Source organism: Camellia sinensis, chromosome 13 (genome assembly GCF_055761805.1).
Source record: "Camellia sinensis isolate YWXY chromosome 13, ASM5576180v1, whole genome shotgun sequence".
NCBI classification, from domain to species: domain Eukaryota; kingdom Viridiplantae; phylum Streptophyta; class Magnoliopsida; order Ericales; family Theaceae; genus Camellia; species Camellia sinensis.
Genome location: NC_138973.1, coordinates 135,531,905 through 135,558,224, shown reverse-complemented (window position 1 = coordinate 135,558,224; position 26,320 = coordinate 135,531,905). Strand labels below are relative to the sequence as shown.

Below are 26,320 nucleotides of genomic sequence, written 5' to 3'. Positions count from 1 at the left end.
TGTCGTCTTACTCTTTTTAACATTTCTCCTTTCGCCCATTTTTTCATCTTTCTATCTCTCTGTCTCTGTCTCTCTTCTCTTTCTCTCTCTCACTTATAGCTCCTCTCTGTCTGTCAGTCTGTCTGTCTATCTGTCTCTCTCTTTCTCTATGTGTCTCTGTCTCTCTTATCTCTCTTTCTCTCACTCATCACTCTTCTTTGTCTGTCTGTCTCTTTCTTTCTCTCTATGTCTCTGTCTCTGTTCTCTTTCTCTCTCTCACTCATCATTCATCACTCTTCTCTGTCTGTCTGTCTCTCTCTCTTTCTCTCTGTGTCTCTCGTCCATCTTTCTTCTCTTTATTTCTCTCATCTCTCTTCTCTCTCTGTCTCTCTTCTCTTTATCTCTCTCGCTCATCTCTCTCTGTCTCTCTCTCTCTCTCTCTCGTTTATCTCTTTTCGCTCTTTCTCTCTCTCTCTGTGTCTATATCTTTTCATCCATTTTTTTATCTTCCTTCCTTTCTCTCTTCTCTTTCTCTCTCTCACTCATCACTCTTCTCTGTCTGTCTGTCTGTCTATCTGTCTCTCTCTGTGTCTCTCACTCATCTATCTCTTCTCTCATCTCTTTTCTCATATCTTTTCTCTCTGTCTCTTTCGCTCATCTCTCTTCTCTTTATCTCTCTCGCTCATCTCTCTTCTCTCTATGTTTCTCTCTGTCTCTCTCGTTCATCTCTCTTCTCTTTATGTCTCTCCCGCTCATCTCTCTTCTCTCTATCTCTCTCCTTCATCTCTCTTCTCTCTATGTCTCTTTTTTGTCTCTCTCTCTCTCTCTCTCTCTCTCTCTCTCTCTCTCTCTCCCACTGTGTTTGCGTTGTTCACTCTCTCACTCCCGTTTTCTCTGTTTGTGTTGTTCTCTCTCTCTCTCTCCCACTATGTTTGCGTTCTCTCTCTCTCTCTCTCGCTCATCACTCTGTCTCTCTCTCTCCTCTATATGTCTCTCACTCATTTATCTTTCTCACCACCCATCTCCTCTACCACCTTCACCACTACTACAAACGCTATTCCACCACCACCACTACTTCCACTGTCGCCACTTCACCTCTACGACTACCATTACTACTGCCATTGCCACCACTTCATTACCACCACGACCACTACTGCCACTACTACTACCATTACCTCTCCTTCACCCCTGTCACTCCATTTACACTACCACTACCACAACTTCGCTACTAATCTCTTTCACCATCACCATCACCATCACCATCACCATCACCATCATCTCTTATCCACCATCTTCACCACTATTGCCGCTCCCTTTCCTCTACCACAAAAAATTAGTTCATGATTTTTAGTAACAAAAAAAAAAAAAAAAGGCCGCAGAAAAATATTTTTCATTGACTACAAAAAATTAACTTTTATTTTAGTGAAAAATATTTTTCATTAAAATATTACCCCTACTTCTACCAAATAAATAATAATAATATTTTTTTAAAAAAATTTATTAACTACAAAAAAATATATATTTTAACAAAAAATAAAATTTTTTGATGACGACAACCCCCGCCGCAAAAAAAAAATAAAAAAAATTAAACGACGTTATTTTATTATTTAAATTTCATTTGTGACTAAAAAAAATATATATTTTTTTATTTTTTATTCCTGCCCCCTTTTTTTTTTCCATTCTCGCTCCTCCCTTCCTTTTTTTTTTTTTCCATCCCCCCCACCCCCCAAAAAAGAAAAACAAAAAAAATCCCCAATCTCAAACCCAAAAATCCCTAATCTCTTCTTACCCCCCTCGCTCTCTCTCTCTCTCGATCAATTGACGTCGAGCGGCGGAGGAGCAGCGTCGGAGCAGCAGCAACGTCGGCCTCCTCAACTTTACGCCTACATTTTTAATTCCTAATAGGCAGTTACAACATGCCCATGCAACTTTTGTGAGGGGATTCTTGAATCCAGTGAGTATTCTAACAGTTGTAGTATTCAAAAATTCATTACTTATATGCTTAGTTACACTGTTTTCACTATAACAAAAGTAACCTATGGTGACAAAAAGTAGTGAAGAAAATAAATTTCGTCACTAAATAAGAACAATTTGTGACGAATTATAAAATTTTGTCACATATAATAAAAAAATAAAAATAATAGGTGTGGTTTATAAAAAAATTGGATATTTTTGCTACATCAATTAGTTGTGTTGTTACTTATTTTGTGATTGATGTTATGAATTTTTTTGGGTTGGTTATGACATTTGTAATTTGTAAAAATTTTGATTATTTTTTATTATGGCAATTAGTGGTGCAGTTACGCATTTTGTAGTTGATGTTATTAAATTTTGTGAGTTGGTTATGACATTAGTAGTTTTTAAAATTTTTAGATGTTTTTATTATACCAATTAGTGGATAGTTACATAATTTTTGGTTAATGTTACGAAATTTTGGGAATTAGTTACGACATTTGTGAGTTTCTATAATTTTAATCAATTTTGTTACGTCAATTAGTGATGGCGTTATGCATTTTGTGTTTTATATTACAAAACTTTGTGACTTGATTATGATATTTGTGGTTTTTAAAATTTTAAATATTTTTATTATGCCAATTAATGGTGTGATTATATATTTTGTACTTGATGAATAAAAAATAGTCTTTTTTTTATATTAATTTTACTTAATAAAAATAGATTAAGGATTTATATTAAAAATAAATAAATAAATTTAAGTATAAATTGACAAAATTATAAATTATAAATTTATTTTATTATAAGACTATATTCATAAATGTTTTAATTTTTTTTTTATAATGATTATTAGTTAATTTCAGCCCCACTTTCTCCAAAAATTTGGAACAAACATCCAAATTTTGTCAAAATCAAAATTTCTTCATTAATTATTTTTGACAAATCCCTAGACCCTGTCTTTAGCCCAAATGAATGTGTGTGTGTGTGCGTGCGCGCGCGCGCGTGTGTGAGAGAGAGAGAGAGAGAGAGAGAAATTTCTGGACTTGGGGTGTGCCGCGAGCTCGTCGGCTAAATTTACACCGCTATACGTGAGTAATGGTTATGAGATATGTGATTAGTGGTTATGAGATATGTGATATTGGTTATGAGGCAAATGGTGTTGGTTATGAGATGTGGTTATGACATAAGTGAGTAACGGTTATGAGATATATGATTAGTGATTATTAGATATGTGATTTTGGTTATGAGTAGACTGGTGTATTTATAAGTCAAAGGGTGTTTGGTTATGAGATATGTAATTAGTGATTATGAGTATGTAATGTTGGTTATGATCAAAGTGATGTGGTTATGAAATATATGATTAGTAGTTATGATATATGCGATGTTGGTTATGAGATATGTGGGTAATGGTTATGAGATATTTGGGCAATGGTTATGAGATATTTGATTTGTTATTATAAAATATTTGATTTTGGTTATGAGCAAAGTGGTGTCAAAGGGTGTTTGGTTATGCTCTATGTGTTAGTGATTATGAGATATGAAATATTGGTTATGATCAAAGTGGTGTAGTTATGAGATATATGACTAGTGGTTATGAGATATGTGATGTTGGTTATGACTCAAAGGGGTTGGTTATGAGATGTGGTTATGATTCATATGAGTAATAGTTATGAGATATGTGATCAATGGTTATGAGACATGTGATATTGGTTATGAACAAAGTGGTGTGGTTATGAGCAAAATGGTATTAGTTATGAGATATGTGACTAGTGGTTATGAGATATGTGATGTTGGTTATGAAAAAAAAGGTATTGGTTATGAGATATATGATGTTGGTTATGAGATATGTGACTAGTGGTTATGAGATATATAATATTGGGACCCTTGGACTCCTCTAATTTTCTTTGCCCTCTTTTTGGTAACCGGTTACACTGGTAGCCAATTCAAAATTAAATTATTAAAATAATTTAGTTATGTGGTAGTTATGAGATAATATGGTATGTATGAATAACTAAATATAATTAAGTTATGAGTTAATATGATAATGTTTATGATCTATTTGATATTAGTTATAATATAAAATCACATAACGTCATAACTAATATATGGTACATCCAAATGTACCATAGCATCACCCTCTATCTATGTATCTTATTCTTTTTGCAAGTACTACGTGGGAGAAACAAAAAGGCTTGTAGAGAGAGAAAATGAAGAGGAACACAAGAAGATGAGAGAGTTTAGGAGTGTTTGTGTGGTGTGGTGTGGTGAGGTGAGGTGAGGTGAGGATGAGATATATGGGTCTGGTTTGGATCATTTGTTGTCACCATCGCCGTTGCTGGTCTCATCGTCACTGCTGCCTGACTTCGTTATCGTTGCTATGGGCCCCGTTTGGTGTAACTGGTAAAACAGCTTATAGATTATAACTTAACAGATTATAGATTATGATTTTAATCAGAAGTTGTTAACCTGTTTGGTGTAGCTGTTGGATTATAGATTTAAGTTGCTGAGTAGTGTTTGTTAAATAAGCTGTGAAATAGCCTTTTCAATTAATTTTTATTTTTGTTTGTCTATATTTCTCATAAAAAATAATAATAATAATCTATAGTCCATTTGAGTCTTTTTCTATTTTTAAAAAAATAAAAAATAAAAAAATTTAAGAGTATAACCATAAATTAACATGTCCACAGCAAAAGCTGATAATCAGAAGCAAGGGGTGAGCAGCTTCTCAGAATCAGCTTTTTTGAGTTAAAATAAGCTGTTAGAATCAGAAGCTGTTTGAAATAAGTTTAACCAAACAGTCCAAAATAACTTTTTCAAAGCTAAAAGCCATAAGTTGGCTTTGAAAAGCTCAAACAAACACCCCCATGGTATATGGGTCGCCGGTCCAAACCGCCTGAGATCATGAAAGGTAGTAGAATGGTAGGGTTGTAATTTTAGAGACTTATTAGGGTGTTTTGTTCTAAAAAAATCTCATATACATAACAACTTTCAACAGATGTGAGTGAATCACACTTTTGGTTAGTTTTGACACAAATTGTAATTGTGCACTTTAATTCAGCAACTGCGGGATTATACGGTGATTTTCAAATATTATGGGGTAATTCGCACTCGAATTACACTTTTGGTTATATTTGACAGAAATTGTAACTGTGCACTTTAATTCAGTAACTGTGGGAGCTTATGTGGTGATTTTCAAATATCATGAGGTAATTCACACCCGATCTAAATTACAGGAGAGAAAAGTGAAATTTGTCCACAATAAAAGAACTCACATGAAAAGGAAAAAAAATATCTGAATTGGTAAGGAGTGTTAGGTGCAAGCAAAAAATGATTGAATTGGGAAGGAGTAACAGGTACAGCTAAAAAATGAGATTTCCGTTGCCGGGACTTGAACCCGGGTCTCTCGGGTGAGAGCCGAGTATCCTAACCAACTAGACTACAACGGACTTGTTAACAAACATAGAAATTTATATATATATATAAATATTAAAATTTAGTGATAGATTTTGATTTTGCCAGCTGTCACTGGCGCATAGTGCACTAGATGCCACATTTTACCATCCAAATTTTAATTTTATTTTTGTTTTTGTAAAAAAATAACAATTATTCTGTTTGGTTTTAAGCTTTTTAATTTTCGTGATTTATTATTTTTGGGTGAATTTTTTCATATTTTTATTAATAATTTTTTACAAATAAATTTATAATAAATGTACTTAAACAGTAAAATATTTTAATTTAATTTTTCGTAGTTTATATTTGTACAATTTTTAATAGAGTTTTTGTTCATAAATCCCTCTTCTCTTACTTATGTTTCACTTAATTTAAATTATTTTTTTATGTTCTAATAAATTTTATGAGTGACTTAGTTACCAAAATGAAAAATATTATAGATCCCAAAATTTTATGTGGGTCTCACACCTATGTGAGAGGTTTAGTAAAAAATTTAATAGATTATTTGAGATCTCTAACATTATTCTACCAAAATATCCCTAATAATAATAGAATAAAGCGTGCATTAATATTCACATTGACAATATGCATTAATATTATCTTATATGTTAATATTATATTAAACGTATTAATATAATATTGACACATAGAAAATAATACGATAAGATATGCAAGGACGATATATTTGTGTGATGTCCAAAAGCTATGTTGTTGCCATGCAACATATTTTGGCAGATTGCATTGACTTTACATATCCATTATGCAAGGACGATGATGGTTGTGTTCTCTTAACAATTTTGATGATTTTATGACATGGCTATTGAACGACATGGTTGCATTGGCAGATGTTCACCAACGGAATGAGCGAGAGCATTTCGTCGAAGGTTCTTTTACAGGATGTGCCACTAGAAGCATTTAAGGCTATGCTTGAATTCATGTACTATGGAGAACTCAACAAGGAAGACACCATGGATATTGATACCTTGCTACTCCAGTTTCTTCTATTGGCAGATCAATTTGGGGTTACTCTCCTTCATCAGGAATGCTGCAAAACACTTTTGGAATGCCTGTCAGAGGTATTTTGTAATCCTTTCTTCAGCACAAAATATAATTGCTCAATTTAGTCATCACTATATCTTTGTGTTTACCATTATGCTAAAGTGCTTTTTTTTTTTTGGATCGAATGAAGTGCTAGTTGTAGGACTAGAAATAAAAGAAAGGAGAAGTGTGTTGGAATAATATTCTGTGTAAATAAAATAAATAGAAATAAATCCAAACAAATAAATAAATAACGTACCGAATTTATTTATTAAACCGAATAAATAATTTAAGACCTTCTTTTTGTCTAAACCCTTTGACCACAAGTCTTGCCTTGTATTTGTCAATTGATCCATCCGCTTTCAATTTTCTTTTGAAAATCCACTTGTACCCAAGAGGTTTACAACCTGGTGGCAAGTCCACTAATTCCCAAGTGTGATTTTGCAAGATGGATTCAACTTCACTGTTGATAGCTTCTTTCCATAAAGGAGCTTCAGGACTGGACATAGCCTCTTTAAAAGTTAAAGGCTCATTTTCTAACAAATATGTTAGAAAATCTGGACCAAAAGATTTTGAGGTTCTAGCACGTTTACTACGCCTAGGTTCCTCTTCTTCATTTTGATCTAACTCTTGTTCTTGATCATGTTCTTGATCATTACTAATAATAGCATCAAAAGATCTTTTCTTATTACTAGTCTCTTGTCCAATCTTATTCGGAAATACATGTTCAAAGAACGATGCATTCCGAGATTCAATAATAGTATTTACATGCATTTCGGAATGTTCTGATTTATGAATCAAAAACCGATATGCACTACTATTCTTGGCATAACCAATAAAAATGCAATCAATGGTCTTAGGACCTATCTTAGTCTTTTTAGGACTAGGAATAGCCACTTTAGCCAAACACCCCCACACTTTTAAGTATTTGTAGGATGGTACTCTTCCATGCCACAATTCATAAGGTGTTTGATTTATTTTCTTTCGGGGTACTTTATTTAAAATATAATTAGCAGAAAGTATTGCTTCCCCCCACAAGTTCTGAGGTAATCCAGAACTTATTAACATGGCATTCATCATTTCTTTTAAAGTCCTATTTTTCCTTTCAGCAATTCCATTTTGCTGAGGTGAGTAAGGAGCGGTGGTTTGATGAATTATTCCATGTTCTTTACAAAACTCACCAAAAGGTGATTCATATTCACCACCTCTATCACTTCTAAGTTTCTTGATTTTCTTACCAAGTTGATTTTCTACTTCATTCTTATATTGAATGAAAGTTTCCAAAGCTTCATCCTTGGTTCGAATTAAATAAACATAACTATATCTAGTATAGTCATCTATAAAAGTGATAAAATACTTTTTCCCACCTTTAGTTTGAATTGATTTAAAATCACAAATGTCACTATGAATTAATTCAAGTGGTTCCGTACTTCTTTCAATTGAATGAAAAGGAGTTTTAGATAATTTTGCCTCAACACAAACTTCACATTTATGATTTGAACTAATGTTAAATTTAGGTAGACATTCCATATTAATTAATCTATGCAAAGATCCATAATTAACATGTCCTAGTCTACCATGCCATAAATTTGAAGACTCAAACAAGTAAGAAGAAGATGTAGTATTATTAATAACTGAGGGTACAACGGTCATTACATTTAACTTGAAAAGGCCATCAGACATGTAACCTTTTCCTACATACATCCCGTTTTTGGTAAGTACAAACTTGTCACTTTCAAAAACTAGCCTAAACCCATTCTTACTCAACAAAGATCCAGAAACTAAATTCTTGCGAATGTCCGGTACATGCAGCACATTGTTGAGAGTGAGTTCCTTTCCAGATGTCATCTTGAGTACAATCTTTCCTTGTCCTTCAACTTTGGAAGTTGAGGAGTTGCCCATAAACAGTTGTTCACCATTGTCCACTAGAGAATAAGATGTGAACATCTTTTTGTCGGCACAAATATGGCGAGTAGCACCAGTGTCCACCCACCATTCTTTAGGATTTCCGACAAGATTTGCCTCGGAAACAACTGCAGAAAGATTGATGTCATCGACACCATTGGAAATATTGTCCACTTCGGTCATATGGGCTTGAGCAGGCTTCTTGCTTGTTCTTTTCTTACTTTTGCCTTTGCTACGGCAATCTTTGGCCCGATGTCCCTCTTTGTCACAGATGTAACATTTGCCATTAAACTTGTACTTTTTATTTTCCCCCCCTTTAGAGCTTTGTGATGAGCTTTCTCTAGAAAACTTTCGTTTCTTGGTTTTTGAAGCATGTTCCACCACATTTGCCTTAGACTCCATAGGAAGCTTACCAGCCCGCTTTTCAGAATTGCGGTTGTCCTCCTCAATCCTCAAACGCACAATTAACTCGTCCATAGAAATTTCTTTGCGCTTATGTTTGAGGTAGTTCTTGAATTCCTTCCAGCCTTTTGGTAATTTTTCAATTAAGGTGCAACTTGAAAGGATTCACTGAGAAACATACCTTCTGCGTGAATGTCATGCAGAATGAGTTGGAAATCTTGAGCTTGGCTGATCACAGTTTTTGAATCAACCATTACAAAATCTAAGAATCTGCCAACCACAAATTTCTTTGAGCCGGCATCTTCCGTTTTGTACTTTTTCTCCAACGATTCCCAAAGTTCCTTTGCTGTCTTGATTGGACTGTAGACGTTGTATAATGTGTTGTCAAGTCCGTTCAAGACATAATTTCGGCAAAGGAAATCGGCATGTTTCCAAGCATCAACCGCAGCAACCACTTGCCGGTCGGTTTCATCCTCTTTCAGGATAGGAGCATCTTCACGGAGAAAACGAGCCAGGTTCAGAGTTATAAGATAGAACAACATTTTCTGTTGCCATCTTTTAAAGTCAGTTCCTAAGAACTTCTCTGGCTTTTCACCGTGATTTACCGGTACTGTTACAACAGGAGAGGGGGTTGGCGTCATTGCAGCCACCACAGTAGTACTTGTTTGGGCATTTGTTTCAGTAGCCATCAATTCTAATATATAAAACAAAATTATAATTAGAATTTACACTACACAGAAAATTAAACCAAATTCACAGAATTAAATTCTGTAAAAATAAAAGAAACAAGAATGTAACTTTTATTTTCCAATTAATTTGAAGATAAAATAAAATTTTATTTAAACAAATTAATTCCACACAGAAAATTAAATTCTGTAAAATAAAAGAAATAAAAACTATAACTTTTATTTTTCAATTAATTTGGAAATAAAATAAAATTTTATTTAACCAAAATAATTCCACACAAGAAATTAAATTCTGTAAAAATAAAAGAAATAAAAACTATAACTTTTATTTTTCAATTAATTTGGAAATAAAATAAAATTTTATTCAACCAAATTAATTCCACACAAGAAAAAAAAAATCCAGAACACTTCAATAATTAAAATACTGAAACAGAATTTTAATTAATGAAAACTCAGAAAATAATTTCTAAAACCCAAAATTAATTTCTGAAAAAATTCCACAAAAATATATTCTGAATTGTTAATGACACCAGTATCGTACTACTAGTTGTTGTCAAAGAAAAGAGACAGTATATTACTACTATCTGTCAAATAGCATATAATCACTATTTGTTTTTCCAACCAGAATATTATTTTGTAAATTCACAGAAAATAATTTTCTTCCGAAATTATTTACGAAGAATGAAAAAGGAAAACAAACGAAAAATTCTGTAAATAGAATAATTCGAATCTGTCTTAAGATTGTTGGATCAATCTTCTGTGTAAATAAAATAAACTGAAATAATTCGAACAAAATAAAATAACACTTACAGAAATTATTTTGTTGAACCAAAAAAAAATTAAAAGACCAAGTCGAGTGTGTGACACTCTGTCCTTAAGACAGATTCGCCCCGCTATTGTAACGTCCTCAAAATTAACCCATTATATATATCATTAACATGCATTATTTAAAGAAGACAATTAATTCATTCATTCATCAGAGTATTACTAAATAAAGCATTACATGTAACATCGAATAAAATGCACTACAGGCTTACATCTTTCCAAGCCAACACTTGGATTCAAAAATATGAGTTCTAATCTCAATACAAGAAAAGCCCTAGGCTTGAATGTTTACACGTACAAATAAATATCAACTATTAACTAAAGATAATCTTCTTCAATCCAGATGCCAAACCCTCCCAAGCTAAGTCCTTGGAGGTAGTTTATCGACTGAACCTGAAAATGATGTTCCCATAAAGGGTGAGCCACAGCCCAGCAGAAATATACTAAACCACATATAAGAAATGAATAAAGCAATAGCATTCAACAGATGGTTAACCAAGATAATCAATTACTTCATTTTACAGTCTCATGACACTATTGTCTAAGACACGTTTTAATTTCCAATTTTATCAACATGGCTCAGAACCTGGCCAAACTTACAACAGTGAATTATATATATCATATTCACATTCTTCCAATATCAACAAACAAATGAGACTCAAGCTCAAATCAAACACTTCATACTTCCAGATTGATACACATTTTAGTGCTGTATCAATAAAACACTTCTATATAAATAAGCACACATAAAAGTGATGCTAATGGAGTCCATCCCCTATCTCCTCCCAAACAAAATCCGGTTTAGAGGTCCATCCCCTATCTTCCCCTAAACCGTGGAGTACATCCCCTATCTCCTCCCACACAAAACAATATAAATGCAAATGCAAATGCAATGCTCAATCAATACACGTATTTTCTGTATCAATGCAATAGTCAAAATTAATAACTTAACCAATGTGATTAGTTTCAGTTATTCCTAATCCACATGCAATGTCTACAACAATCACGACTATCCTCCACCGATAGCCCAAAACAGTTATTTCTAAACTGAAAATAACTATGTTAACAATTCAATGGACAAATGATACCAATTACCCAATTATGCCATTTAATCAATAAATTCCCCAATTTCGTGAATTTAACCCTCTTTTCCCAATTCCATGAATTACTTATACAAATTAATTCATTAATACAACTAGGGTTTTTCCCAAAATTTACCCAAGTATTCCCAACATATCAAAATACCAAAACTTAGAACAAAGCCTATAAAATGGAGTAGGAAATCCCTACCTCAAAGAAAACAACCCAAAAGGTGAAGAAAGAGATGAGTGCCCAAATACCAAAATGCTCCAAATCACCAAATGCTCAGATTAAATGGTAGCCCTTGCCTCACTCTATCTTTTTAATGAAGGATCTAGGGTAGAAACACACCCTAAGTGGATCAAATCTAAGAAAGAAGGTGAGTAGGGAGAGAGAGAAGTCGGACCTAGGGTTTGGAACCAAAAGAAAATGAAAAAAACTGATCAAATCCCGCTGCTGTGTATATAAACTGGACAGGCTCGCTCGAGCGAAGACTTGGTCGCTCGAGCGACCAGACATAGAGAAACTACGCTCGAGCCAAGGAAGCCTTGCTCGAGCCAACAACTCAAATACTCGCTCGAGCGAAAGAAAGCTCGGTCGAGCGAATAACTCAAACCCTCAGGTCTGAACCCAGACACACGCTCGAGCGAAGGAACTATAGCTCAAGCGAAGGATGAACTAACTCGCTCGAGCGAAGAAAAGCTCGCTCGAGCCAAGAATGCACAGCTACAGGTCCAAATCAAACACTACCTCTCGCTCGAGCGAACAACTCCTCGCTCGAGCGAAGAACCAAAAACCTGGACAGCAACACTTGGTTTCTAAACCCAACCAACCTGAAACAAACCTGCCCAACACATCCTATAATTCCAAATGAGAAAAAAATAAGGGACAACAACAACAATTATACAATGACAGAATCTACGGAACCTAAGTCCGGATACAATAATCAAATGGGAAAAGACCGGGGTCGCTATAACCTCCCCCCCTTCAAAGAATTTCGTCCCCGAAATTAAGCATAAGTTTTTGAAAACATATTCCCCCTTTTTAACAATTCATTAGTAAACATCTTGACCCAAAACTGGTCATTTCATCTCTTTATCAAGAGGCATCACATATTAAATATATAACACAACATATATCTCAACCTGTATCATTATTATGCATTATTCCTTTCAATGTTAACAATCCCCATATCATATTTAATTACATGATATACATAACACACTAAGCAATGTAATCAACATATGCAATACTATACTAAACTTCTATAATGAAGCAAGTTTCAAGATACACCCCTTTTCCAAAACATACTCAACGTTTTACAACCTAAGACATATGTAAAGCTCTTAAGTTCAACAATATTACAAAATCTAAATATAAGATTACAACTGAATAAACATGTCCGGGTATTTTTCGCGGACTTCCAATTCACGCTCCCAAGTGGCTTCCTCCACTCCATGATGTTTCCACAAAACTTTTACCAAAGGGATGGTCTTGCCTCGCAAAACTTGATCCCGCCTATCCAATACCCGAACCGGTCTCTCCTCATACGAGACATCCACATCAACCACTAAATCGGTCCAATCCAACACATGTGATGGATCCGGCTCATACTTCCGAAGCATACTCACATGAAACACGTCATGTACTCCAGACAACTGCGACGGCAAAGCTAAACGATAAGCAGCCTCGCCAATCCTCTCAAGGATCTCAAACGGACCAATAAACCGAGGGGACAACTTCCCACTCTTCCCAAACCTCATCAAACCCCGTCTAGGTGATATCTTCAGAAAAACATGATCACCCACCTCAAACACCAAAGGTCTCCTCCTACGGTCGGCATACGATTTCTGACGACTCTGTGCTGTAACAAGCCTCTTACGGATAAGCTCAACTTTCTCCGTCGTTTCTCTCACCAACTCTGGACCCAACAGAGGTGCATCACCCACCTCAGCCCAACAAACAGGAGATCTACACGGTCGGCCATACAAGGCCTCAAATGGTGCCATACCGATACTAGACTGGAAACTGTTGTTGTAGGCAAACTCTACCAATGGCAAGTGCCTCTCCCACGATCCACTAAAGTCTAGAACACAACCCCGAAGCATATCCTCAAGTATCTGAATAGTACGCTCGGACTGTCCGTCAGTCTGAGGATGATAAGCCGTGCTAAAGGTCAACTTAGTGCCTAAGGCACCCTGCAAACTCTGCCACAACCTGGCAGTAAAACGAGGATCTCTATCCGAGACAATCGTCACTGGAACCCCGTGTAACCTCACTATGTCCCGAATGTACAAGTCGGCAAGATGATCTACCGAATCTCTCACGCGCATAGGAATGAAGTGCGCCGACTTAGTCAACCGGTCTACAACCACCCAAATAGCATCACTACCCCGCTGAGTCCTCGGAAGACCCACAACGAAGTCCATAGTGACGTGTTCCCACTTCCACTCAGCAATAGGCAAGGGTTGCAACAAACCCGCTGGCCTCTGATGTTCAGCCTTCACTTGCTGACAAGTAAGGCACTTAGATACGAAAGCCGCCACATCTCTCTTCATACCCCGCCACCAGAACTGACGACCCAAATCCCGATACATCTTAGTGCCTCCCGGATGCACCGCAAGGCGTGAATGATGAAACTCTCGGAGTACCTCCTCTCGGCAAGACTCCGGCACAAACGGACGGTCTCGGTATCTCACACTCAGGTCGGAAAACACCGTCAAACCCTTCTCAACTTTCCCACCGGAAATCTTCTCACGGAGAGATTCTACCTCAAGGTCACCTCTCTGAGCCTCTAACACTCGAGTTACAAGTGTAGGCTGTGCAACAACAGAAAACAAGGCCGCAGCCTCAACGGATTCGCCCAGAAGTAAATCAAACTCCCCAAGTGCACCAAACATCTCCCATTCTCGGATGGCTATACTAGCTATGTCACCAATAGGTTTCCTGCTAAGGGCATCGGCCACCACATTGGCCTTTCCCGGATGATAATGCAATTCAAAATCATAATCCTCTATGAACTCCATCCACCTCCTCTGCCTCAAGTTTAAGTCTTTCTGTGTAAATAAATACTTCAAACTCTTATGATCCGAGAACACCTCGAATTTCTCACCATAAAGATAATGCCTCCAAATCTTCAAGGCAAATATCACAGCTGCTAACTCTAGATCATGCGTAGGGTAATTCTGCTCGTGAATTTTCAACTGACGTGAGCCATAGGCAACTACTTTCCCCTCTTGCATTAACACACAACCCAGACCCTCTCGTGAGGCGTCACAATAGACCGTATAACCCAACCCTCTCTCTGGAATAATCAATACTGGAGCGGTAGTCAGTCTAACTTTCAACTCCTGAAACGACTTTTCACAAGTCTCACTCCATACAAATTTGACTCCCTTCCGAGTCAGTCTAGTCAACGGTGATGCTAACCTGGAGAAATCTTTCACAAACCGACGGTAATACCCAGCTAATCCCAGAAAACTGCGGATCTCAAATACACTCTTAGGCTGTGCCCAATCCTGCACTGCCTCTACCTTGGAGGTATCAACAAACACTCCTTCACCGGATACTACATGGCCTAAGAATTTGACTTCCCTCAGCCAGAACTCACACTTCCCAAACTTGGCATACAGCCTATATGCTCTAAGTAACTCAAGCACCACCCTCAAGTGTGACTCATGCTCCTCCTCAGAATGTGAATAGATAAGGATGTCGTCCACAAAAACGACTACAAACCGATCCAAGAATTCCCGGAAGATCCGGTTCATCAAGTCCATAAATACTGTCGGTGCATTGGTGAGTCCAAATGGCATCACCAGAAACTCATAATGGCCATACCGCGTACGGAATGCCGTCTTCGGAATATCCTCTTCCCTGACCCTCAACTGGTGGTAACCCGATCTCAAGTCTATTTTAGAGAAACAACGGGAACCCTTCAATTGGTCAAACAGGTCATCTATACGGGGCATAGGGTACTTATTCTTAACCGTAGCCCGATTCAATTTTCGGTAATCTATACACAGTCTCAAAGCACCACCTTTCTTTTTAACAAAGAGGGCCGGTGCCCCCCACGGCGAAACACTAGGACGTATAAAACCCTTGTCTAGCAACTCCTGAAGCTGAATCTTCAACTCAACTAACTCGGCTGGGGCAAAACGATAAGGTGCCATAGAAATCGGCGCCGTGCCGGGCACCAGGTCAATAGAGAACTCAATCTCTCGATGCGGTGGCAAACCAACAAGATCCTCGGGAAAGACGTCCGAGTACTCACAAACCACCCTTGGCAACACAATCTGAGTCTCAACATCCTCACTAATCGAAAGGTTAGCAAGTAGACCACTAAGCTCACTCCGTCCTCGTGGAACATACCCCGGTGGCAACACATCACCAACCCGGTCCCCCAGAAAATGAAAGTACTCTCCGCTCACAGTACAACAAGTGACCCTCTGGCGGTAGCAATCAATAACTGCCCGGTATGACGATAACCAGTCCATACCCAAAATAACATCGAAACCCCTCATAGGCATAACTACAAAGGAAAATGGGATTCTATGATAATCAACCTCTATATCACAACCCCTAACACCTTGTTTCAAAATCAATTCACCCCCAAGAGGTGACACAACACAAATAGGAGATGCTAACTGTGCTAACTCCAATTCCAAAACAGATGCAAATGCAGCAGACACAAAGGAATGAGATGCACCCGTATCAATCAAAACATTAGCAACCGAGTTGCAAAACAAGAAGGTACCTCTCACAACTGATGGAGCCGGTACAAGATCCTGCGCGGTAACAGCGTACACGCGCCCAGACGACCTCTGATCAACCTGCTCAACCCTAGGAGCATAAGATTGTTGCACTGACTGGGACGATGAAGCCCCCTGATTAGCCCTCGAGGCCTGACCCGACTGAGCTGGCTGCTGACCCTGAATCGGCCTCAAACCAGATGCACCAGGTGTGCCACCCAACTGTGGGCAATACCTCTTCATATGCCCTGGCTGACCACACTGAAAACACGAGAGTGGCTGACCTCTACCCTGACTCTGGCTTTGAGATCGAGCCGATGAAGATGCTGCTCTCTGCACTCCTCCCCTCAAAGGACAAACTGGAGACTTGTGACCCAGCTGGCCACACTTGAAACAGGTAATATCTCCCTGACTGCCTTTCCCCGAACTAGCACTCGGTACCGGAAAAGTCGATCTCGAAAAGCTACCCTGAGACTGCTGGGGATTAAAACCCTTCTGTCTCCTACCATCACTCTGACTATCCTGACTCCTCTTGGAGCCCTTCTGCCCTTCCTCCTCCTCCTGCATCATGATCTCCATGTGGGCTGCAGCATCAACCATACGCCCATAATCCCGAATCATAGTTCCCCCAACTCTCAGCTTGAGGCCACGCCTCAACCTCTTCTCAAACTCAATACAACGGCGTTCCTCAGACGCCACCAACTTAGGTGCAAACCTGGACAAACTAGTAAATGCAGCCTCAAATTCGGCCACTGAAGAACTCGCCTGCTTAAGCTGACAAAACTGGTCTCGCAGCTTCTCCCTGACTGCTGGAGATAAGAACTTCTCCTGGAAAGCATTCACAAAAGCCTCCCATGTACCTCCTATACGCCCCTTAGTAAACTTACACCACTGACCTGCATCCCCCTTCAACTGGAAAGATGCCAAGGTCACTTTCAACCCCTCGTCTTCGATGCCAAGCATCTCAAACGTCTTCGTTGTCTGTTCGAGCCATTCATCTGCCTTAAGCGGCTCTTTAGGATCACCCACAAATTCATCCGGGTTAGATCGGAAGAACTCCCTCTTCAGAAAGGAAGGTCCTGCATCCACAATACCAGCCTGAGCTTGATTCTCAGCTCTGAGAATGCCTACTGACTCCCTGAATGCCCCTGCTATCTCTCGGGCTAGAGCGCCCATAGCCTGCTGGCCTACTGGCTCGGCCACATTGGCCTGGCCAATTCCCTCTTGAACTGCCGGAATCTCCTCTGGCACAGGCACCTCCTGCCTGCCCGGCCTACCACGCCTACCGCGTCCTCGTCCTCGTCCTGACATCCTAATAAAGGAAACAGGGACATTAGCACATTAATAAATGTGCCGAAGCTAAACACTCGCGTCCTAATGCAATGGACAACAATAATTCATTCCACGTAAGCACATAATCACATAAGCACCTACGAATTTCATTCCCGGATAATGATAGTCCCAATGCGTTACTATAGTTCCAGTTGGAAGCAGCAGTGATCAAGTGCCTTTCCAACAAGACTACTAGAAACTCAAGGGTCCAATCAACATCCAAGAAACTACATTCCATACCCATATAATCACATAAACATGTTATCACATAAGCATATAACATTACACTAAGTCTCTATCAAACGAGACGAACCCAATGTGATACTAATCACTTCCCACGTACCCAAAGTATTCAAACCCGGTACGCTCTGATACCAAGTTGTAACGTCCTCAAAATTAACCCATTATATATATCATTAACATGCATTATTTAAAGAAGACAATTAATTAATTCATTCATCAGAGTATTACTAAATAAAGCATTACATGTAACATCGAATAAAATGCCCTACAGGCTTACATCTTTCCAAGCCAACACTTGGATTCAAAAATATGAGTTCTAATCTCAATACAAGAAAAGCCCTAGGCTTGAATGTTTACACGTACAAATAAATATCAACTATTAACTAAAGATAATCTTCTTCAATCCAGATGCCAAACCCTCCCAAGCTAAGTCCTTGGAGGTAGTTTATCGACTGAACCTGAAAATGATGTTCCCATAAAGGGTGAGCCACAGCCCAGCAGAAATATACTAAACCACATATAAGAAATGAATAAAGCAATAGCATTCAACAGATGGTTAACCAAGATAATCAATTACTTCATTTTACAGTCTCATGACACTATTGTCTAAGACACGTTTTAATTTCCAATTTTATCAACATGGCTCAGAACCTGGCCAAACTTACAACAGTGAATTATATATATCATATTCACATTCTTCCAATATCAACAAACAAATGAGACTCAAGCTCAAATCAAACACTTCATACTTCCAGATTGATACACATTTTAGTGCTGTATCAATAAAACACTTCTATATAAATAAGCACACATAAAAGTGATGCTAATGGAGTCCATCCCCTATCTCCTCCCAAACAAAATCCGGTTTAGAGGTCCATCCCCTATCTTCCCCTAAACCGTGGAGTACATCCCCTATCTCCTCCCACACAAAACAATATAAATGCAAATGCAAATGCAATGCTCAATCAATACACGTATTTTCTGTATCAATGCAATAGTCAAAATTAATAACTTAACCAATGTGATTAGTTTCAGTTATTCCTAATCCACATGCAATGTCTACAACAATCACGACTATCCTCCACCGATAGCCCAAAACAGTTATTTCTAAACTGAAAATAACTATGTTAACAATTCAATGGACAAATGATACCAATTACCCAATTATGCCATTTAATCAATAAATTCCCCAATTTCGTGAATTTAACCCTCTTTTCCCAATTCCATGAATTACTTATACAAATTAATTCATTAATACAACTAGGGTTTTTCCCAAAATTTACCCAAGTATTCCCAACATATCAAAATACCAAAACTTAGAACAAAGCCTATAAAATGGAGTAGGAAATCCCTACCTCAAAGAAAACAACCCAAAAGGTGAAGAAAGAGATGAGTGCCCAAATACCAAAGTGCTCCAAATCGCCAAATGCTCAGATTAAATGGTAGCCCTTGCCTCACTATATCTTTTTAATGAAGGATCTAGGGTAGAAACACACCCTAAGTGGATCAAATCTAAGAAAGAATGTGAGTAGGGAGAGAGAGAAGTCGGACCTAGGGTTTGGAACCAAAAGAAAATGAAAAAAACTGATCAAATCCCGCTGCTGTGTATATAAACTGGACAGGCTCGCTCGAGCGAAGACTTGGTCGCTCGAGCGACCAGACATAGAGAAACTACGCTCGAGCCAAGGAAGCCTTGCTCGAGCCAACAACTCAAATACTCGCTCGAGCGAAAGAAAGCTCGGTCGAGCGAAGAACTCAAACCCTCAGGTCTGAACCCAGACACACGCTCGAGCGAAGGAACTATAGCTCGAGCGAAGGATGAACTAACTCGCTCGAGCGAAGAAAAGCTCGCTCGAGCCAAGAATGCACAGCTACAGGTCCAAATCAAACACTACCTCTCGCTCGAGCGAACAACTCCTCGCTCGAGCGAAGAACCAAAAACCTGGACAGCAACACTTGGTTTCTAAACCCAACCAATCTGAAACAAACCTGCCCAACACATCCTATAATTCCAAATGAGAAAAAAATAAGGGACAACAACAACAATTATACAATGACAGAATCTACGGAACCTAAGTCCGGATACAATAATCAAATGGGAAAAGACCGGGGTCGCTATAGCTATGGTACTTACGGTTGAGTGGCGTCTATCTCCCAGGATACAATGATCTTCACAAATTGTAGTAGTACTCCAAACAATTTGTTTGGCGAACCAAACCTGTGTTCTAACTCTCTGAAATTTATACTAAAACTAATATGAAGAATAATGGAAAAAAAATTCAGAATTTGGGACAGCAGAAAGACCACAATCAGACTGAATTATTCATCCTTAAGACTGCTGAATATGGTTCTATTTATAGGCAAAAATGGAGGTCTGAATAGGTTGCAATTTGAAAGAAGAGACGCAAGTGTTGAAATTCAAATAATCTGACCGTTTGAACAGCAACGGTTTTATACTTCCAGGCAATTTGAAAAAGGGTCTGTTGGTTTGTTTTGAAGGAACAAATCCCAAACCTGTAAAACTTTATTAATTAAACTAATGAAATATATATATATATATATATTAAACTAAAGAACATATATATATATATATTAAACAAATTGAATAGTTTAATAAATAAAGTAAGAGGTACAAATTTTAGGAAACCAGTTAGGGACCCAAAATTTTGAATTTAGAATTAAATTAAATTCCCACAATAATTTTTATTGAAAAAATTCAAAAGAATTTTATCTAAAAAATTAATGTTAAACCCGAAAACGACGTCATCTTCCCATTCACTCATAAATGGTTTTGACGTTCCGTCTTCACCACTACACCTTTTCGGACCCACCCCAAAACACGTTTGGGGTCCACCCAAATTGGGTTAAAAAATATGCCTATATAAAACCATTTTTTCCAACAATCCCCCACATGAATGGAAGTTGACGGAGAGAAAATGCAACAACATGATCTAATCAGAGAGTTTAGAAATTGGAAATATTCTGCAAAGGATAGGTAGCTTTTGGCTTTGAACCTTCCCTTGTGAGACACTATCGGATTTACTAGCTAACCAGTGAACATGATGTCTTGAACTGTTCAGCCGTTTGTGTAAACCAAGACAATAGAACTCACACAGTATATTCCCAGACACAGTTTAGTTCTCACTATTTTGTTCATTTTGGCCTTGAACAACCTGGTCTTTCATGAGTGCTCTAAAGACTTGTAGCCCTTCACAAATCTTATAGAACCGGCCCAGTTCACACTTACATAGGTGATTCTTATGAAAAGTATCCTGCCATACTCCACTAGGTTTACCTAGATATAAGAATCATTAAAATTTTACTTAACCTCAAACGCTGCAGACATCACTTATTTTATCATAGAAATGGGTAGGAGTTGGACTCCACAGTGATCCTTCTGAGTCAATCACAACTCGGTTGTCCTTTTGAACCTAGATCTTGGGATCTCCAGTCAACTAGGTTGGGTTGCCGTTGTGGTAACTCTTATTTAATAGGCTTTAGTCCCATTCCCCTCGATGAATTCTCAACTAACTCTCTTGCTAACCCTTTGGTTAGTGGATCCGCTATGTTGTCTTTAGACTTAACATATTCTATGGAAATAATTCTATTAGAGAGTAGTTGTCTTACGGTATTATGTCGACGACGAATGTGTCGAGACTTACCGTTATACATATGACTCTGTGCTCTACTAATTGCTGATTGACTATCACAATGTATGCATATAGCAGGCACCGGTTTTGGCCATATTGGAATATCTTCAAGGAAGTGGCGAAGCCATTCTGCCTCTTCCCCTGCTTTGTCTAAAGCTATGAATTCAGATTCCATAGTAGACCTAGCAATACAAGTCTGTTTGGAAGATTTCCAAGATACAGCCGCCCCACCAAGAGTAAAGACATACCCACTGGTGGACTTCGAGTCTCTTGTATCCGATATCCAATTTGCATCACAGTATCCTTCAAGTACTGCTGGATATCTAGTATAATTCAACCCAATGTTACGAGTAAATCGGAGATATCTTAGAACCCTTATAATTGCTTTCCAGTGTTCTACTCCCGGATTACTCGTATATCTACTTAATTTACTTACTGCATAAGCTATATCTGGGCGAGTGCAGTTCATCAAGTACATTAAGCTTCCAATAATTTGGGCATACTCTAATTGAGAAATACTTTCCTGTACATTTTTAGAAAGATACAAATTAACATCTACCGGTGTTCTAGCTAGATGATCATCATCTTTGCTGAATTTGTCAAGTATTTTCTCAATGTAATGAGATTGTGATAAACCATATCCTTCTGATGTTTTGGTAATTTTCATACCAAGTATTACATCAGCAATGCCCATGTCCTTCATGTCAAAATGTTTATTCGACATTTTCTTGGTAGTTTTAATCATATCATTATTACTACCTATGATGAGCATATCATCTACATAAAGACATACAATGACATAACCTTTATCTTTGTTTTTAATATAAACACATTTGTCAGACTCATTAATTTTAAATTCATTTGACATCATTGCCTTGTCAAATTTCTCATGCCATTGCTTTGGCGCTTGTTTTAAACCATATAATGATTTAACTAATTTACACACTTTCTTTTCTTTCCCTGGAACAGAAAACCCTTCTGGTTGTTCCATGTAAATTTCTTCATTTAACTCACCATTTAAGAAAGCGGTTTTAACATCCATTTGATGAATTTCTAGATTGTATAGAGATGCAATGGCAATTAGCATTCTAATGGATGTGATTCTAGTAACCGGTGAGTATGTGTCAAAGTAAATTAGTATGTGTCAATCTTCTGTGTAAATAAAATAAACTGAAATAATTCGAACAAAATAAAATAACACTTACAGAAATTATTTTGTTGAACCAAACAAAAATTAAAAGACCAAGTCGAGTGTGTGACACTCTGTCCTTAAGACAGATTCGCCCCGCTATGGTACTTACGGTTGAGTGGCGTCTATCTCCCAGGATACAATGATCTTCACAAATTGTAGTAGTACTCCAAACAATTTGTTTGGCGAACCAAACTTGTGTTCTAACTCTCTGAAATTTATACTAAAACTAATATGAAGAATAATGGAAAAAAAATTCAGAATTTAGGACAGCAGAAAGACCACAATCAGACTGAATTATTCATCCTTAAGACTGCTGAATATGGTTCTATTTATAGGCAAAAATGGAGGTCTGAATAGGTTGCAATTTGAAAGAAGAGACGCAAGTGTTGAAATTCAAATAATCTGACCGTTTGAACAGCAACGGTTTTATACTTCCAGACAATTTGAAAAAGGGTCTGTTGGTTTGTTTTGAAGGAACAAATCCCAAACCTGTAAAACTTTATTAATTAAACTAATGAAATATATATATATATATATTAAACTAAAGAACATATATATATATATTAAACAAATTGAATAGTTTAATAAATAAAGTAAGAGGTACAAATTTTAGGAAACCAGTTAGAGACCCAAAATTTTGAATTTATAATTAAATTAAATTCCCACAATAATTTTTATTGAAAAAATTCAAAAGAATTTTATCTAAAAAATTAATGTTAAACCCGAAAACGACGTCATCTTCCCATTCACTCATAAATGGTTTTGACGTTCCGTCTTCACCACTACACCTTTTCGGACCCACCCCAAAACACGTTTGGGGGTCCACCCAAATTGGGTTAAAAAATATGCCTATATAAAACCATTTTTTCCAACAAAGTGTTGCAGTTTCGGACTTCTGAAAACAAAAGAAGAGAACCCTTTCATGATAGTGAATTATGATATATTGATACCTCTCATCTACATATTATATGCAGGGATGGAGTTCTATTGGAAGAAGGTCATACAACAAGAATTTTTCTATTATGCACAAGTTTATTGGACGAGGAAGCAGACACTTTTGGCAAAGTAATTGGTTTGTTGTTTCTATAGCTAACCATTGAACTTTGTTGCAGGACGCAGTGTGCCCAATTCTCCAAGTGATTTTGTCTGTTCCTCTATGTAAACTTATTGAAGAAACATGCGAGAAGAAATGTTCAATGCACTTCGATTATTGTACAACTGCAAGCATTGACTTCGTTTTGTTAGATGAGGCGACATTTAGCAAGATTCTTAATAAGGTGGGTTCTTTCTTTCAAAGTTGTTTATGACAATGAGATAACAAGAATGAGTGTTTTGCATTTGCTTCAATACATCATATATTGTAAAGTCCAGTGTGGAAGGTCCAAGAATTTCAATATGGAGTTTACTAGTAACAGAAACATGAATAAAGGATTATTCTGTATTAATTATACAGGAAAATATTTTCAACGAAGAAAAAGAAAAAGAAAAGGAAAAACGAGAAGATCATTTTTAATTTTCACTTTTAGTAACAAAAAAGAAAAGAAAAAGAAATTCTAGGGTGAAGATATATGGTCTTATGTGGTGGCAAGCAATGATGTGCTGAAATATTGTACTATTCAAAACTAATCTTTTAATGGATTTTAGATGGATGGGATGTCTATCAAACAAGTTTAAAGTCTTCTGATGCATAGTGTTTGATACTAAAGTATCAGGCCATTTTTTGACTGTATTTTTGAAAGACTACTTTCCAGTGTGTCCATATTAGAACATTTCTTATAATAGTAGTTATGGGCTTTGCAGCATCCAGATTTGACAGTAACATCCGAAGAAAGAGTTCTTAATGCAATCTTACTATGGTGCATGGAAGCAAAGGAATTTTATGTGTGGGACGTAGTGGATGAGATGATATTAAATTCTGTGCCAGAACTGTCAACATAAATTTCAGAACATAAACCTTACACTTTGGATCATTTACCATGTGTATTATCAAGAAATCAAGACAAAACACTGCTGGAAATTCAGGTTTTAGGGGCGTTTTAAAAACGCCGCAATAGGTCTTAAAAACGCCGTTAAATCTTTTTGTGACGTTTTACACCAAACGCCGAAGATGCGGCATTCGCTATAACTCTGTGACGCTTTAGAAACGTCGCTATATGACAATAGGCGGCGTTTTTAAAAACGCCGTTAAAAATTCTACTAACGGTAACATGACGTCAGCATGTTATTTAGCGACATTTTTAAAACGCCGTTGTATCTCTAATGCTTTTTAACGACGTTTTTAAAAACGCCGTGATAGCCCTCTTTTTTTTTCTTTTTTAATTGTGTTAATTTTAGGTTATTGAACCAAAAAAAAAAAAACTATAATAAAACTGAAAAATAACACTAATATGAAATAATAACTCCCATTCACATAGTAAAATCTTATCAAATGATAGTCCATAGTCATTGTGTAAAAAAAAAAAAAAACATTCACACAAATCATTTGAATTACATTAAGAAGTCACCGAAATTAGATGCCCCTCCAAAAAGAACACAGGGATCTATATATATACACAAATTGAAACATTGGTTTGATAGATTACTAAGATTAACAAAATGAATGAGAAAGTCAATTATCAGAACACAAATTGAAACATTGGTTTCATGCAGACTTAATACCTATGAAATACAAGCAAAAAACACAATTAAACACCTGTTTTAACAAGATTTTAACTTCCAAAAAGTAAATTTTATTTCTTCTCTGCCACACACCTGCAGAGGGGTTTTGGGTAAGGAAGAAAGAGAAGAGAAGAAAAGAAAAGGACATTAGAATAATTACCTAGATAGATAGAATACAGACACTAGAATAAAAAATTACAACATTGCGGGCCATACTTTACTAACTCAGTGGGAGTCTCTCACAATCCTTTCAAATGTGATCTGCAAAACCCAGTTAAATCCAATCCTCTGTCAAAGCATGAAACCTGTAAAAAAATTCATCGGTAAAAAATAAGCCCTCGGTCCATAAGAAGCAGGGATACCTGATCCTGCAAAACTTGTAATACCCATAAGATCGTAAGATCATAACTTGTTAACGTAAAAAGAGGAAGTTGACAGAAGACAAAACCCGTTACGAAACCACATGAAAAATTGCATGTTAACTAGCCTGGAATGTGTTGTGGTCAGAGAGTGCCTGACTGCAAACAAATACCAACACATGCAATAAAAGCAAAAAATAGGAATGCATCTAAATACCAAACCCATGTAATTAATGATTTTACAGAGCATCACTTGTAGTAAGACATTTGGAAACCCATGTAACTTAAAGAATGTATAGTATCAAAGTAGAACTTCTTCAAGTTATTTGTCCTACAATTCTAATCTATCCAATTTGGACAGGGGAAACCAAAAGGAAAGCCAGGAAACAAGAATTTTCAATCGGTGGATAACATAATAGGTTTTACAAGTCAAGCAGATTCCGTTTCAAAATATATGAACTAGACCCATTTCTCTCTCACACACACCCAACCTTTAACTACTACACACAAGTCAGGAATTGACCATTCCTTGACGGAGACCAGAAAGCCATTGTAAATATGTTTGGTGACTTACAACTATACAGGACTGCTGCTTCAACTCCCTTACTGTTATTAAAACAAGACATAAAATAGTAGAAGCTCACCGCTACTTATAAGTTCAAAGGGACAACACAGAAATGATACTATGTGGAATGAAAACAGTATCACAATCAATACAAAAACATCAAAAGACTACACCTCATACCACATTTCAATCATTCACAAAAATCTCCATCAGAAATAAGAATATAAGGAAATAGCATGAAATTAAAATGAAACT

The 26,320-nt window shown here is 37.0% G+C and overlaps 1 protein-coding gene and 1 non-coding gene across 2 annotated transcripts; one reads left to right on the top strand and one right to left on the bottom strand.

The window, feature by feature from the left end:
* Positions 1 to 5,305: 5,305 nt before the first annotated feature.
* On the bottom strand, positions 5,306 to 5,378 carry TRNAE-CUC (transfer RNA glutamic acid (anticodon CUC)). Its single transcript has one exon. It is a non-coding gene; the product is annotated as a tRNA-Glu (tRNA).
* A 706-nt stretch (positions 5,379 to 6,084) lies between these two features.
* Positions 6,085 to 24,405, top strand: LOC145806456 (BTB/POZ domain-containing protein At2g30600-like). The gene is made up of 3 exons (XM_082903482.1): positions 6,085 to 6,458; positions 23,458 to 23,480; positions 23,596 to 24,405. The coding sequence occupies exons 1-3, from the start codon at positions 6,228 to 6,230 to the stop codon at positions 23,621 to 23,623; spliced, it is 282 nt and encodes a 93-aa protein (XP_082759608.1). The 5' UTR covers positions 6,085 to 6,227; the 3' UTR covers positions 23,624 to 24,405.
* The last annotated feature ends 1,915 nt before the right edge of the window (positions 24,406 to 26,320 follow it).

Coding starts and splice junctions, on each gene's coding strand:
- LOC145806456 (XM_082903482.1), top strand. CDS start 6,228: ATGTTCACCAACGGAATGAGCGAGAGCATTTCGTCGAAGGTTCTTTTA. Junction 6,459..23,457: donor TTTTGGAATGCCTGTCAGAG/GTATTTTGTAAT, acceptor TATTATATGCAG/GGATGGAGTTCTATTGGAAG. Junction 23,481..23,595: donor TGGAGTTCTATTGGAAGAAG/GTCATACAACAA, acceptor ACTTTGTTGCAG/GACGCAGTGTGCCCAATTCT.